Here is a 15,103-nt window from a genome sequence, read left to right as displayed (position 1 = left end):
GGTTGGAAGATCCCCTGGAGAAGGGAATGGCTACCCACTCCAGTATTCTGGCTTAGAGAATTCCATGGACTTGTATAGTCCATGGAGTCGCAAAGAGTCGGACACGACTGAGCGACTTTCACTTTCACTTTCAAAAAAAACAAGCAGAAAAAACAAGAGGGACCACTCTCAGTATTGTGCGTGCAGTGCCTCCCCCATTACCAGTGACTGAAGGTTTCCCACCTCCATGGTTCCGTGGTCTCTGTGCACATCCTCCTGCACTGGTGTGAAAGTGAAAGTCACTCAGTCGTGTCTGACTCTTTGCAACCCCATGGACTATACAGTCCATGGAATTCTCCAGGCCAGAGTACTGGAGTGGGTAGCCATTCCCTTCTCCAGGGGATCTTCCCAACCCAGGGATCGAACCCTGGTCTCCTGCATTGCAGGCGGACTCTTTACCAGCTGAGCCACAAGGGAAGCCCAAGAATACTGGAGCGGGTAGCCTACCCCTTCTCGAGCGGATCTGCTGGACCTGGGAAACGAACAGGGGTCTCCTGCATTGCAGGCGGATTCTTTACCAACTGAACTGTCAGGGAATTAATCAGGGTGTGGAATAGTAGGGTAAATAGGACCCGTGGCCCCGGAGAGGTAGTTCCATGCAGGGAATTACTCATGCAGACAGTGGAAGAGCCTCTGCTGGTGGCGTTGGAGACCACAGTGTGAATGTCTAGACCCTGTAGACTCGTGTGTTTTCCTGCCTGTGACACTACATATTGTGCCACTTGTGTGTGTGCCACTTGTGTGTGTGACACTACGTGTTGTGCCACTACTTCAGATTCAGTACCTGCCTCTGCACCTACAAAACAGTAGTATATTTCCAAATAAATAATAATATACCCCTACAGCTTTTGAACATGGAAATTCCAACAAAGTGACTTTTCCAACCTGATAGTTGCTCCTAGCTTCATATTATAGATTTTCCTTCTATTTTTGCATTTCTCATCATAATACAGTTGAAGCATTTATGGAAAGCAGCATTAAAATTCCATTATAAGGGCTACTATCTGAATGCTAACATTACCAAATTTATCTTGTTCCAAACTATGCAGCATTTTAAAATGATCTCTTTTGCTCTTAGTCCAAAGATGTTAATAGCATGTTTGATACTTCCGGGCAGTTTGCATTACAGTACATCACAGCCTTCTGGCCTTGCTTATGGAAGGAAAGTGTCCCTTGCTGGGGTCATTAGTAATTAGGGGCTGTCAGGTTAGGTCATAGGTGAGAGAGCCGTTGGGAGCGGGGAGGGACACAGACATTGGAGATTGAGAGAAGCTGAGTCTGAATGAAGCCCCTGCTGGGCTGCGAGGCCAGAGGAAGACATGAGCTTTGTAACCTGCTCCCCTCCACAACCAGCTGGGCAGGTGGGGGAATATCTCAGGATCTGGGTCTCACTCATGAAACCCGAGCGGGGCTCAGCTGGTGATGCTCATTGAGCCAGCATCTCCTGAGCCTGGATAACCAAGAGGGGAGGGGACCCAGCAGCAGTGAGCAGTCCAGTGCTGCCCCCTTCTGGGCACAACCAAGCAGTGCCCAACCCTGAAGCCTCAACAGGGAGGCAATTCAGTGTCTGGTCCTGACAGACTTTGAGGGTTGGTGACAGGGAGCTGATGTGTGTAGGAGGCTCACTATTTTTAGTCTTAGCTGAGTGAAAAGTAGTAAAATAGAAGCCCTAAATGTTAGAGAAGAATAAAGAATTGGAGGGTGCTTTAAAAATGTTTCTTATGTATTAAAATCTAGCCTCTTATTGATAGCTTTGTAATTCCTATGAAACCTGGGGCTAGTATTTTAGTAATGAAAAGCCTCAAGCGCGAACAGGGAGGGAAGTCCATGATTTTTGTCCCGACCGACCGAAGGGTTGCAACAGGAAGCTATGCTTGTGTATTTTGTCCACAGAATCATGAACCGTTGGTGAAAGGAAAATAATGAAATATTTCTGAGTGAAAAATAATTACGGAATCCAGGCATCAATTAAAAAGAAAGGACTGACAAGATGTCTCTTTTAAAATCTAGGGCTAGTTATTTTGATGATTATAAATAATTATTTTTTTTTTAGTAAGTGACTATAATCAGTTCAGTTTTTTCCAGAGAAATTTTTCATTTAGAACATTATCTTTTTAGTAGTCTTTTGGGCATTTTATGTAATCACATTTAACTACTTTAAAAACAAATTAGCAGTCAAGAATACAGTATATGTAATGATATCCATAAACACCCTGAAGTTTGTTCACGAACATGACCTGTGATTGGCATGGTGAATACTTTGTTCTCCTTTGTGTTGGATTGTTTACGATCACATGTAACTCCCTGATTTGTTTTTGTTTTTATAGTAGAAGTACTTTGTTCTCTCTGTTTAGCACGTAAGAGGTGTAAAATTGAGGCATTATCACTGACCCATGATGTTATACTTAATTCCCTCCCGTTTTTTTGTTTTGTTTTGTTTTTGGTGTGAAACTACAGCTCTGGTTAAATTGGAGCCTTGACTACCATTTATGCAGCTTTGTTTACCAAGAGCAACTGTGTCATATAAAGTGCTCTGCCGCTTGCTGAGCATTGGTAAGACTCATTCTTTACCGAGTGAAAATACAGAGGTGAGAGGAGGTATCAAATTATCAGTAGAGGGGCAGGCATGATATGTACATATTCTGCCACCTTGTGGACAGTACTGAAGTTGACACGACCAAGGGCTATAATGAAAATTCACAATTGATTTAAAAACCTCCCATACTGGATATTCAACTAAGTATATTACTGTAGTAAGTTAGTGTGCAACGTGCAGGTACATATTGAACACGTGACTTGTCATTTCAGTCCTTAAATCCTGTGAGTGTCTGGAACAGAGTTTGTATGGAAATCTGGTAAAAAGAAGGAGCCTTGCTAAAGGCAAACTAAAGCTGTTTCAAAGATATTTTTGGACAAAAGGCCCCCAGGGCTCAATATCTTAAAGCAGGAAGGAGGAAAATATGGATTATATTAGCATATCAATGATATGTTATTTTCTCCACTTTTCAGAGTTCTTTGTGTCATTTTATTGAGATGAACAAAGTTTTTTAAACTTATATTTGCAGGCATCAGACACCCCAACCCTACAAAGCCTTTCCTTTACTGTCAGACCCGGTGAACTGTTAGCTGTGGTCGGACCTGTGGGAGCAGGAAAGGTGAGTTGTGATGCCTTTTGTCGGCCTGATGTAACGCTGCAGCCCCTGTTAAATTCTCAGAGTGGAGCCCAGAGCTGTGTATAATTCACTTTGAATTGAGGGCGTCTAGAACAGTGTTTTCTCTAGGTGTGTTCCATGGAACATTGGTTTTTCAAGAAGGTTTCATGGCCAGATAAATCTGGATAAATACACACTGTGCTTTCCTTCTTGGTGCTTCACGTTGCACAACTGGAAACTACTTGTCGGGCTTTTGACGTGTCAGTGAAGGAAATTATTGTTCTGACGGCTGTTCAGGACACAATGAGATAGAGGGGTCTTCTTTTTGTGACGGTTACTCCTCCAGGGAGTCTGGAGGTTGGAAAGGCTCTTCTGGGAATTTTTTGCATTTCCTCAATGACATGACTTGGTCCCATCAGCGCCCAGTGTAGTGAATGTGTAGGCGGGTGCTGGAGCTAAACGTACAGATGAGAGCAAGACTCCAACGTCTCTGCCCTCCAGAGGCAGCCAGGTTCTGGTGCAGACATTATTTCATCCCAGTGTTGTGTATGGGCACAGACACACCACATCTGTGTGGCGGACAAGATTTGAATGACGTGCACATGAGCCTAGTCTGACAAAATAGAGAGTTCTAAATGAGGGATATGTACATGAGAGGTTGATGAGTTCCTATACAATGGACTTTTTTGAAACGTAACTCCAGGGTTTTTTTTAAAAAAATAATCATCTTTGGATATGTTAGAAAGCTTGTTAAGAACAAATATTTGATAAGTAAAGGATGCCTGGGATGCAAGAACAACTGAATTAAACATCAGATACGTGAACCACGCCTCCTGCTGGGATGTTTTGTTGGTTAAGGATGTTAAACATTCTTAATTAGTCTTTGCTGAGTTTAGCATTTCATTTGGGAGAAACTATTGGTTGGGTAGTTTAGGTTGTTATGCTGTGCTTAGCACTCAGTCGTGTCTGACTCTTTGCTACCCCATGGATTGTAGCCCACCAGGTTCCTCTGTCCATGGGGTTTCTCCAGGCAAGATAACTGGAGTGGGTTGCCATGCCCTCCTCCAGGGAACCTTCCCCACCCAGGCATTGAACCCAGGTCTCCTGCATTGCAGGTGGATTCTTTACCGTCTGAGTCACCAGGAAAGCCCGTTTAGGTTGTTTTAGTATTATATTAGTAATAATGTTCATTATCAACTGAATATATTCATTCATTAATTTATATTGACCAATAGTGTTATTTCTTCTTTTTTTTTTTCCTCTGCAACTGCCAGAACTATGCTTTATCCTGTTCTAAATGAAAGGGTTCTATCCTGTATCAAGCACCAAGGTGGGGTCGGCTGTGCTGCGGGGCATGTTCCGTCGGGGCGTGTTCCGTCGGGGCGTGTTCCGTCCTGAGTGCACCCTGTTCACGTGTGTGTGTTCCCGTCTGTTGCAGTCGTCACTGTTAAGCGCTGTGCTGGGGGAGCTGCCCCCGAGCCAGGGACAGGTCAGCGTGCACGGGAGGATCGCGTATGTGTCTCAGCAGCCCTGGGTGTTCTCAGGAACTGTGAGGAGTAACATTTTATTTGGGAAGAAATATGAAAAGGAACGATATGAAAAAGTAATAAAGGCTTGTGCTTTGAAAAAGGTGAGTAATGGCTTTTGAGTTGCATATGCTCAGATTTCAAATGATGATTGTGTTGGTTTAAGCTACAAGGTCTGTTAGAAGATCTTTTAGCGTTGCTTAATACTTGAAGCTGGTTTTCTCACGAACATTCAGACACATATGCTACTGTTTGAATTCTGATGTTGTAACGACACAGAATGGCTTTTTTGGGGTGGGGATTGTTTCATCCTTTGCAGTTTCCTTCACTTTTACTTCTCTTTTAGTGCACAATTACAAAACTTTATAGAAAGAGCGCAGTGTGATGAACCCTCACGTACCCACCCCCGGGTTCACCCAGGATCAGATGGTGACCAGTCTTGCTGCATCTCCACTCCTGCCCTCGACCTGCCCCACCCCAACCCCAGACTATTCTGGAGCAGATTCTAGACCTCAGATTAGTTCATCAGTAAATATTTCATTAGCTTTTCTCTCAAAGACTGAAAAGAGACCACATTATTTCACCTGAAAAATAACCCAAATTCCTCACTGTCATCAGTGCTTACATGTTGTTGATCATCTCCCTGAGAAACCTCCTTCACTGTTGTCGGAATCCACCTGAGATCTGCCCCCCGCACTTGGCTGATGCCTCCTTGGTCCCTTTCTGTCTCTAGGTTTTCCTCTGCACTTTGCTTTTCCTTAGTAATTAAAGAAAAAGGACTCCTTTAACATTTCTTCTTAATACAGCCTATATTCACTGGAGGAGAGACTGTTTTCCGAAACGGTATTGTGTTTCACAAAAAATGGAAATTGAAACATTTTACTGTACATGGAGATTTATTTAGTAAATTAGGGAATCAGTTATGCAAACGGGGCTTACCTAGTAGGAGAATATATTGGTAATTTGATGGAAGGAAAGGAAAAAAGGTAAATACCGATTAGATGCTATGTTATTTTCTTTGGTTATAAAGATCAGGGAATAATAGCATTAAAGGGCTCCCCCTGGGTCAGCTCACTGCAGTCTGGACATCCTACTGTTCTTTTGTACTGTGAGGAAAAAGGCTCCACAGCCTTTCAAAGGTGTGGGGGTGAAGACCTGTGAGGAAATAGTTATCTGCTTGAACAGTGGCTTGAGCATCATAGAGTAGCATTTGATGATTATGTGAGCCTAAGAGAATTGTTTGCTTGTTCTTTTTTTCTATTTCTTTCTCCTGAGTTGTTTAAAATAGATTTCTCATTTGCAGAAATGATGTAGGGTTGGCAGGATTGAGGTAGGTTTTTGAAAAAGTATTATAAGGAAAGGGGAAATGCAAATGTAAAGCAGTAAGAAGAATGCCTGTGTGCGCGCTGAGTCTCCTCAGTCATGCCTGACTGTGACCCAGTGGACTGTGCCCACCAGGCTCCTCTGTCCATGGGATTCTCTAGGCAAGAGTACTGGAGCAGGTTTTCATTTCCTCCTCCAGGGGATCTTCCCTACCTAGGGGTCAAACCCACGTATCTTGAGTCTCCTGCATTGGCAGGCAGATTCTTTACCACTGAGACACCTGGAAAGTCCCAGTAAGAACAATAGCTCCCATTTATTCAGGGTTGATGTCCAAATCATCTGTCATTTCCATGCAAGCATACATAAAAAGGCGTATGAGTTATTCATGTTTTACCAGTGTTTTCTATGTTGTTGATAAAACTGAAGCTTGGAGAGGTGAAACACCCCATCTCTATGTTTGTAGTTCAGGTTCAGATCCACGATGGTCAATGCTTTGCTGCAGCCTCTTGGGGTGATTGGACCAGTGATGTGGGGGAGTGTCCTGGGGCTTCATACACCCTCGGGGCTGCATGTGTAACAAACTCTGGTGGGAAGGAGCCCTGCAGGACTGGGCTGCCCAGTGACGTATGTGATGTGATGTTTATAAACATCAACTGCCCTCCTGTTCTCTGCGTGATCAGAGCATAGAGGCAGGGCCCCTCATGCCCATTCCATCCGTGGCAGGAAGGGAGCCGAGTCCCTCCCCTGATTTTGTCACTTGACTGCTGTCACTTTGGACACGTCCTGTTACCTGTCTGGGCACCTCACATTTCTGCAGCAAAATGAGGACATTGGGTCAGAGTGTTTCCAAGAGGTTTGGCTGCTGCTCTGAAATGTCAGCTATGATTCTAATTACCAACAGGTCAGCCAGGTCTGCACAACACCTGGGAACCACTTAATGCATTTTTGCAGCCTCTGCTTATCTCCTTTTGGAATCCATGTTTCAGTGGATGGACATAAGACAGTCACAGACAATAGAGGTGCCCTGGGGGTATTTTTACTCATAGAGGCAGACTGCATGTGTAGTAGGAAAAAAAAAAAAAGTGTGTCCTCTGGAGAGCATCATCTTGGATTGTAATTTGAGGTGTCTTTTTCCTTTCTTGTAACATGAGAGAGGTACGGGTTTATTGCAGTAAGCGTGGCAACTCTTTTAAAATGGAAACCTACCAGGTTTTCAGTAAATACATGCATACAAACTAAATACATACATACAAACAAACAAAAATATTTCTAACAGGTGACCCTTCTCCTCCACACCTGGAAGATAAAACAGGAAAAAGGAGCATTTCGTGTATCACATGCATTAATAACAACTAGACACATGATAACTAGATCCAATTGAAGCAAGCGTTTTAAGTTCATTGAGCTGAAAACATTTCTGTAATAAAACATAAAGTAATCACATTTGGCAACATGGAATTAAGCTGACGCCGTATTCAAAGTGACAGTATAGTGAGTTACACACCACAATTCAGGGAACAAGCTAATAATGTTTGGTCAACTAGAGGGGTCGAGCTTAAACGACAAGGCTTAGGAGTCATAAGGCTCGGGGATCGAGTTTGTTTCTCTGTTCAGGAGGGAAAAAAAGTCACGTGGTTTTAGCTTCTTTTCTGAACCTCACAAGGCCTCCGTTTCATCATCTTTGAAGGAAATCGTAGTGCTCTGCCATCAGCGAAATGGAGTTACAGGTGTGATGCAAGTCAGGGTCCTCCTGCTTTGACCCTGGAACCCAGCCTTCCTCCGACAGAAACTCCGCAGTCTGCTCCGTGCTGTTTCTACACTAAGAGGCCAGCATCCCTGAAGGGCCCTCCTTGTGCTCCTGGCTGATGGCATCAAGCCAGCGAGCCATTTCCTAGTTTCCCTGTAGTTTGTGTGCCTGCTCTTCATTGAGAATTGGTTTTAAAAAAGTAAATAAATAAAAACTTCTTGTCTGTGGGAGGCATTGTATTATATGCTGAACTCAGACTTTTTCCCCTTTTACCTAATCAGAAAATGGTGGCTGGGAAATTAGGCTGACTTGGATTTTACTTCAAATCCTGTGAAATGCTTTTCCCATCTGTGGCTGGTCCATGAATAGTTTGCAGAGTCAACAGCACACTCACAGTCCTGCTACCAGGCTCAGAGAGAGCCTGTTTCTTGGGGCCCAACTGTGCTAAATGGAAGAGTAAATTTAAGTGCCTTTTCTAGAGCATGATTGAGATGGCTGTGCTACAGCGTGGTGCCGTTTTGTGAAGGAAACCAAAGCAACATAAAATCTAGGCATTAAAAACTGGAACAGTTTGCAGGGGCTGTCACCAGTGAAACAGGCCAAGTAAACTGTGTGTATGTGTGTTTAGGGTTGGGAATGTATCTTAAACTGACTTATTTTATCTCCAGAAAATCAAAAGCAAGAATTAAGGTGAAATAATGATGGATTTTCAAAACAGAGCAATTGCTGCCTTTCACTGGATGCACCCTTGTTAAGCTTCAAGTGAGCAGGGGAAGTGTGTGTGTGTGTGTGTGTGTGTGTGTGTGTGTGTGTGTGTGTGTGTGTGGCTTTCAGGGAGGGTGATGGTGGAAACAGTCTCTTTCTTCTCCTTGTGGTCATGTGCCTTACATGCTGTGATCCACATGGTGAATGGGGTCCCAGTGTTGGTTTGATGGGAAAGTAAGCCTCGTTCACCAGTAGCAAGTTATAATCCATCCATGTCCTTTTTCCATTTATGGAGGGTGTTCATACACTTTAGGTTCTCACAGCATCCTTGAGTTTAGTGACTCTTGTTTCTGCAGCACATTTGGTAGAAGAAGATGAGACTTAGAAGATCAGAACGCTGCTTATCCTGGGGGCTTCACTGTGCCACTTCTGTTCCTCCCACATTTGCTGAAGTACAGGCAGAGAAGCTCTAGCTTCATTTGCAGAAAAGTACTGCTGTGTGTCCTAGGTTGATGCCCGAGGGGTGTAGTGGATAACAGACTTCGTGAACTCTGCTTGCTATGGCAGCATCGCTTGAGTTACAGGCAGTCTAAGTAAGCCCCCCTCCCTACCCCCACTGATCTGCTCACACACCTCTGTGAGCCGAGCCCCCCCCGACCCCAGTGTGGACTTGCTTCCCTCCTTTACTCTCCGTTGCCCTGAGCTGCCTTCCTTTTCCTTCTCATCCTCAGTACTTGCACGCAGGTTAATTTTCCATATCGTCTGTCTTCCACCATGGAAAAAAACTCCAGGGACTTTGTTTCCTCATCACTGAATTCATTGTCCCCAGAACAATGCCTGGTGTATAATGGATCCTCAATAAATACCTAATGCAGTGAAAAACTATGGAATCAAAACAAATGAGGGTTTTTTTTTTTAATATTCAAGATTACAATTCAGTCATTATAAAGTATACTCATTGCTGTTCATAAAATACTTATATGTAGAACTAAGGCTAAAAGGTTAGGGTGGCAGGAGGAGAACACATTTTAAATCTTTTTCTTTTTTCCCTTTTCTGTCTCCACGCAGGATTTACAGCTTCTGGAGGATGGAGATCTAACTATGATAGGAGACCGGGGAACCACACTGAGTGGAGGGCAGAAAGCCCGGGTCAACCTCGCCAGGTAAATGGGGTTTCCGTTGCCATCCGGCCCCTCCTCCTCCACGGCTTCTAGTGGACGTGAGCACGCAGACCCCGCTCACCGGGTGGGCCTGTGTGAAGCGGGGTCTTGGTCCCTTCCCTGGGCTCCTGGAATGAGCATGGAGTTGTTGGACACCATTGTGATTTAGAGGTGGCACCCAGGGAGGGTGAAGTGTCCTCTCCTGATGTCTCTCTACGTTTTCTAGAGCCGTGTATCAGGACGCAGACATCTACCTCCTGGACGATCCGCTCAGCGCAGTGGACGCAGAAGTCAGCAGGCACTTGTTTGAACTGTGAGTTTGCTCCTGTTTCCTATTACTTCTGCTTTCCAAGAACCGATTAAAGATCAGGGAAAAGAGCTCAGGAAAGCCTTTGTGCTTCAAGAAACTCAGCTGGCTCTGCCCTGGTGTCCCTCTCTCCCTTCCCTTTGCTCCACAGAAGATCCATCGTAGAGAAATTTTGCATCATGATGAGGTCAAGATAGGAAAATGCCAGAAGGTGCTTCCAGGGTGTGGAGGACAGTGCAGTCTGTCCTTAGGGAGTGAGGGATAGATGGCTGATTTCCTTCTGCTACTTGTAGTTGATAACCAGACACTGTGGATGGATCCAGACCCCAGAAATAAGAAGGAAGATGTACGGTTTTTAAATCAGAGAGTGGGACTCAGTAACCTGGTACTTGGCTGCCAATCATTTTCCTTCATCTTTTTTTTAAGACACATTAGAAGTGATGTTTTCAGTACTGACATAGGGCTTCTGTGGAAAGACCTTGCTGTTGATGCATATTATTCTGTAGGTTCCGGTATAGAACCTGAGAATGATTTGTTCCACCTCAGAATGTCTTCAGTCATTGCACATTGCTTCATGGATTCTTACTAGAGTTGATACTTAAACCCACAATGTATGGTTAACTTGATTGTGAAACTAGGTATCTAGAATCTGGCTGAACTCCTGACTCTCAGGTTGTGTTTCTGGAATTTGTTGTTCTTGTTTGTTGTTGAATTTGCTGCTCTTGTTTGGCCACTGAACCTCTGAAGTAGAACAACTGTGATGTTTTTCTGTGCATAATGTGTCCAAGTCACGCTAACCGAGGCCTCTGGTGGAGTCGAGACTGACCTCTTTGAAAGCCTCATGAACTCGCTTTTTCTGAAACAGTATCTACATCTCCCCCATGGTTAATTAGTTCCCTTGCTGCTGTTCACCTTGTTAAAGCCAATGAGCCTTCCAGCTGCACTTATTAATGCCCTGCTGTATGCACTGAGTTAAATGCCCTTACAGATGTTACTGTACAAATCCTCTTAGTTTACAAGGAGGACAGTGAGCCAGGAGAGGGGAAGGACCCACACTGGGCAGAAATGAGCTGGATGCTCAGCTCTCATTCCTGCCTCTAAGGAACCTGTCTCCTTGGCCTCTGATAGCATCCTCCTTCCTGTGTCCTCACGTGGTCTTTCCTCTGTTCACGTGCCCTTCCCTTCTGTGTTAGGCTTCTTTTCTTCTGGAGATACAAGTCAGATTGGATTAGACCTCGTGTCGTTAAGGGTAACAATTATTTCTTTAAAGACCTTATCACCGAATTCTCAGGTGTCCCCATTTGAATTGGAGGGGATATGATTGATTTACAGCAGAGCCACAACTGCAAAGTAGACAGGCTTCAGCAGAGTCTGCAGATGTGAGAGAGAGAGAGACGTGTGAGGAGCTCTGAGCTCTGGATACGAGGACCTGGGATTCCACATCCGCTAAACAGGATCATGGGGTGGGTTCCACCAAAGTCTGTATGTAACTTGTGCTTAGTGTTGGGGTGGTGAAAGAGCTCTGGAGGTGGATGGTGGTGATGGTTACACAGCAGTGTGAATGGGCCTAATACCACTGAGCTGTATGCTTAAACACAGACAAAGTGGTAAATTTCATGTTATGTACTGATACATTTTATTTACCACAATAAAAAGGGACTTCCCTTGTAGCTCAGTCCGTAGAGAATCTGCCTGCAATGCCGGAGGCCTGGGTTTGATCCGTGGCTTGGGAAGATCCCTTGGAGAAGGAAATAGCAACCCACTCCAGTATTCTTGCCTGGAGAATCCCGTGGACAGAGGAGCCTGGCAGGCTACAGTCCGTGGGGTCGCAAGAGTCAGACACGACTTAGCGACTAAACCGCCACCACCACCACCGCGATAAAAAGTGCAAGGAAGCATTAAACTGTTCAGAACAGGAGAGCAGAGCATGTGGCATTGCTTCCAGCTGTGTGGTCTCATCCGGCTTTCCCACCCTCTCCTGACTGTGACCTGATGAATTTTCCCGTAGAGAAGCGCCTTGTCATGGGTCTGGTAACAGGGTGCGATTGCGGTAAGCTTCATTTCTCATTCCTCACTCCTGGAATCATTGGCAGTTCAGCCTGTCCGTTCCTCTTGTACTTATCACAGAAGTTCTCAAAAGTTCTCCTTCAAACAGAGCAGTTTTTTTTATAGCTCTTGAGTTTAATGACCTTGGATGTACACTTGATAGAAGCAAACTTGTTTGGATTGTTGTTTGCTAATCAGAACCTCCTTCTCTGGGGAAACTTAGGGCAGGGAGCACGAATGCAATTTAGGAAATCACTCAACAGCAACTGAGGATGTTCTCAACGAGTTAGAAAATTGGATGGAACAATATGCTATGAGAGATGGTGGTCGTGTCAAAGCTTAGTAATGGGGAGTGTTTTCTATTAAAAGTGAGTGAATCACACTTCTACTTGCCGTTAACAGTTTCCTCTAGTCTTGAATCTATATCCAAGGTGATTAAGGTTCATAAGTTTTAGAACTTTATGCTGTGAGCATAGTGGGTTCTATCATCTACAGAAGGTGAGGGGCCTTAGATGAACTGATGCAGTCCTAGCTGCGTCCTGCTGTGGATCCTGATGTGTTTCAGCCCCACATCGCCAGACCCCTGCTTCCTGTGTCATCAGGTCTTCATGTCTGTCCTGATCAGATTCTCATGCTGCTGTCTACACAGCTCACCCTCCTGCTCCAGCCCTTCACAGACAACCCCAGCCCCACTCCAGCCCGTTCAGGAAGGAGCTCCAGGTCCTCAGAGAACAGGCTTCTTTGCTCTCTGCCCCCCTCAGCCTTTCCAGCTCTTCCCCACACCCACTCAGTGTCTGGCTGTGCTGGCTCTGTGGGGGTCCTTTCTCACCCCCGTCTGTCTGTGCACACTGGTCCCTCTGTCCCAGAGGCAGGGAGCAGTGCAAGGACACAGAAGGAAGGTGGAAGATGGGACCTGCCGTTCCCTCCTGCTCCTCCAGGGGGAGCCCGTGCCCTCTGTCTTCCACAGCCCTCAGTGGGTGCCCTTGACCATTTATGAGTCCCCTCCACCCCCTAGAAGCTGTGAAGCAGGAAGGCGCCTCAGCCCAGCGTGTTCAGGCCCAGGACCCCTGCACCTGCTGTGCCTTCTTCCAGAATGTTTCCCCAGATAGTCTCAGGGCTCCCCTGTCTCCCCATCTAAGACAGCAGCCCCCTTGCTTTCTCTTCAGAGCACACATCGCAGCCCCCTAGTGTATTTCCTATACTCGTTCAGTGTCCCCCTGTACGCAGTGCAGAGAATTATTTGCTGTCTTGACCTGTGGGTGTATCCATGGCATTTGGGACAGTGCCTGGTACCTCACCAATGTTTGTTGATTGAATGAAGATAGGGACTCTTTTTTTGTTCATATTTGACCTACTCTGCTACGGGACTTGTCCCTTCTTAACACAGCCCTCATATAGGAATAATTTTAAAGAATTCATTGCTGAGTCAATTTTTATGGTATGTCTTAGAAATCTTTACTCTTAAAAACTTGGAAGGTTATTTTTCTAGAGATTCAGAATAAAAGTCTTATTTAGGAATACATTCCTAGCCATCAAAACTGATCACTTTATTGCACTTTATTGTGCTTATTTATTTCCATCCTCATCTGTGATAGAATGTCAGAAAGGAAACCTTTTAAAACTTGTGGTTAGTGCCATCTTGGACCTACCAGCCCATCTGCCTTCAGTGATTAATAGCAGGTAACTTTTTAATATAGCAAAAAATTCCATTGAAAACTGGAAAGGTATGCTTGGTCAAGAAATTTAGCACGAAAGCTGAGCTAAGACTTGTCAGAAGGTAAAAGTGAATCTTTTTGAACTTAATGAAGTGATGGTACCTGTGTCTACATCCCCGGTCTTCTGATCACAGACCCAGTGTCCCCTTACGACTTTTCTGTCCTGAATCCAAAGCACGTGACCGCTTGTGGTTAGGGAGGAGTAGCGAAGGGGGCTGACATTTACTGAGTGGATGGGTGGCTTGATTTTTCAGAACATGTGGGTGGGTTGTCACTGGCATTGTTTTGAGATGAGGAAAATGAGGTTTAGTTGCTCATCCAACATCGTCAGGTTCGTGAGAGGGACTGAGCTGCAGTCTGCTGCCTCAAGATTCTCCATCTGACTCACTCACAGGCTGAGCTCTGGCCCAGGTTCCTGAGATTTGCTCTGCAAGGGCCTCGGACTCCCAGAGTACCTGCCTGAAGTCCTGCCCATGGTCACTGGGGCTCTGTAATTTTTCATTTTCACATTGAGAGAGTTTTCAGTGCAAATGAAGTAAGATTTACTTCCCGGATGGGACTGGGAATGTTGTAGAGACTAATAAAGGCCACACTTGCATTCATTTTCCGTCTAATGTGACTTAGGAAGAAATGTCTATGGAAGGGAGTATGGCTAAGGTTACTGAGAAGGTACGACTTTTTTAGGGTGGTTAATATGTACATCATAAAGCAACATCTAAGAAACTAAGGAAAATGTATATATTTTTATGTGACATCGATCACTGGTCTCTCATTCTCAACATAACAATAAAATAATTAGTATTTTAATTCAGTCAGCTTTTGAAATGTCAGTATTGCTCCATTGTTTTTCATCATGAAATATGTAAATAATTGTTAAGATCAGTTTTAGGAAAAACAACTTAGCAGCTGATGCATGTTTCGCTAGACTGGTTTTTAGAATTTTTTTTTTAGTGGAGCTTGATTCAGACTTGTTGCTGATTAATTTGAGGTCCTAGTTGAATTCATCAATTTATATTTGTATTTAATTTGTATTTTTATTCATATACAGATCTTTGCTGTCTTGTCTTTGTCTCATTATGTTTTCAAAATGTATGCTTGCAGTTTGGCTCACTCCCATTAATGTGTTTTTGCATACTGTCCCTTTTCCATTTGTAGGTGTATTTGTCAAGCCTTGCACGAGAAGATCAGAATCTTAGTGACTCATCAGTTGCAGTACCTAAAAGCTGCAAGTCAGATTCTGATATTAAAAGATGTAAGTAATTTCTAGAAGTCTCTGGAATTGCTAGCACTGTGGTGTGTTGAAGCCCAGGCTGCCCTGCAGGTCAGTCTGCTTGGATTTGTGGTAAAGCCCTCTTAGCCCTCAGTTTTTTGCCTCCTTCTTCT

The 15,103-nt window shown here is 44.5% G+C and overlaps 1 protein-coding gene across 5 annotated transcripts in view; it reads left to right on the top strand.

The window, feature by feature from the left end:
• LOC145530500 (ATP-binding cassette sub-family C member 4) overlaps positions 1-15,103 on the top strand; it is a 184,821-nt gene that overhangs the window by 72,832 nt on the left and 96,886 nt on the right. For all 5 annotated transcript variants that reach the window (XM_081551978.1, XM_081551977.1, XM_081551976.1 and 2 more), the window contains 5 exons: positions 3,105-3,194; positions 4,630-4,821; positions 9,561-9,655; positions 9,879-9,965; positions 14,876-14,972. In XM_081551978.1, coding sequence (XP_081408104.1) covers positions 3,105-3,194; positions 4,630-4,821; positions 9,561-9,655; positions 9,879-9,965; positions 14,876-14,972 — 561 coding nt within the window. The remainder of the gene's footprint in view (positions 1-3,104; positions 3,195-4,629; positions 4,822-9,560; positions 9,656-9,878; positions 9,966-14,875; positions 14,973-15,103) is intronic.

The sequence above is a fragment of the Giraffa tippelskirchi genome, chromosome 12 (assembly GCF_054371585.1).
Source record: "Giraffa tippelskirchi isolate mGirTip1 chromosome 12, T2T-mGirTip1v1.2.pri, whole genome shotgun sequence".
In the NCBI taxonomy this organism is placed as follows: domain Eukaryota; kingdom Metazoa; phylum Chordata; class Mammalia; order Artiodactyla; family Giraffidae; genus Giraffa; species Giraffa tippelskirchi.
The sequence above is the reverse complement of the archived record's forward strand: the minus strand, read 5'-3'. Positions and strand labels throughout refer to the sequence as shown.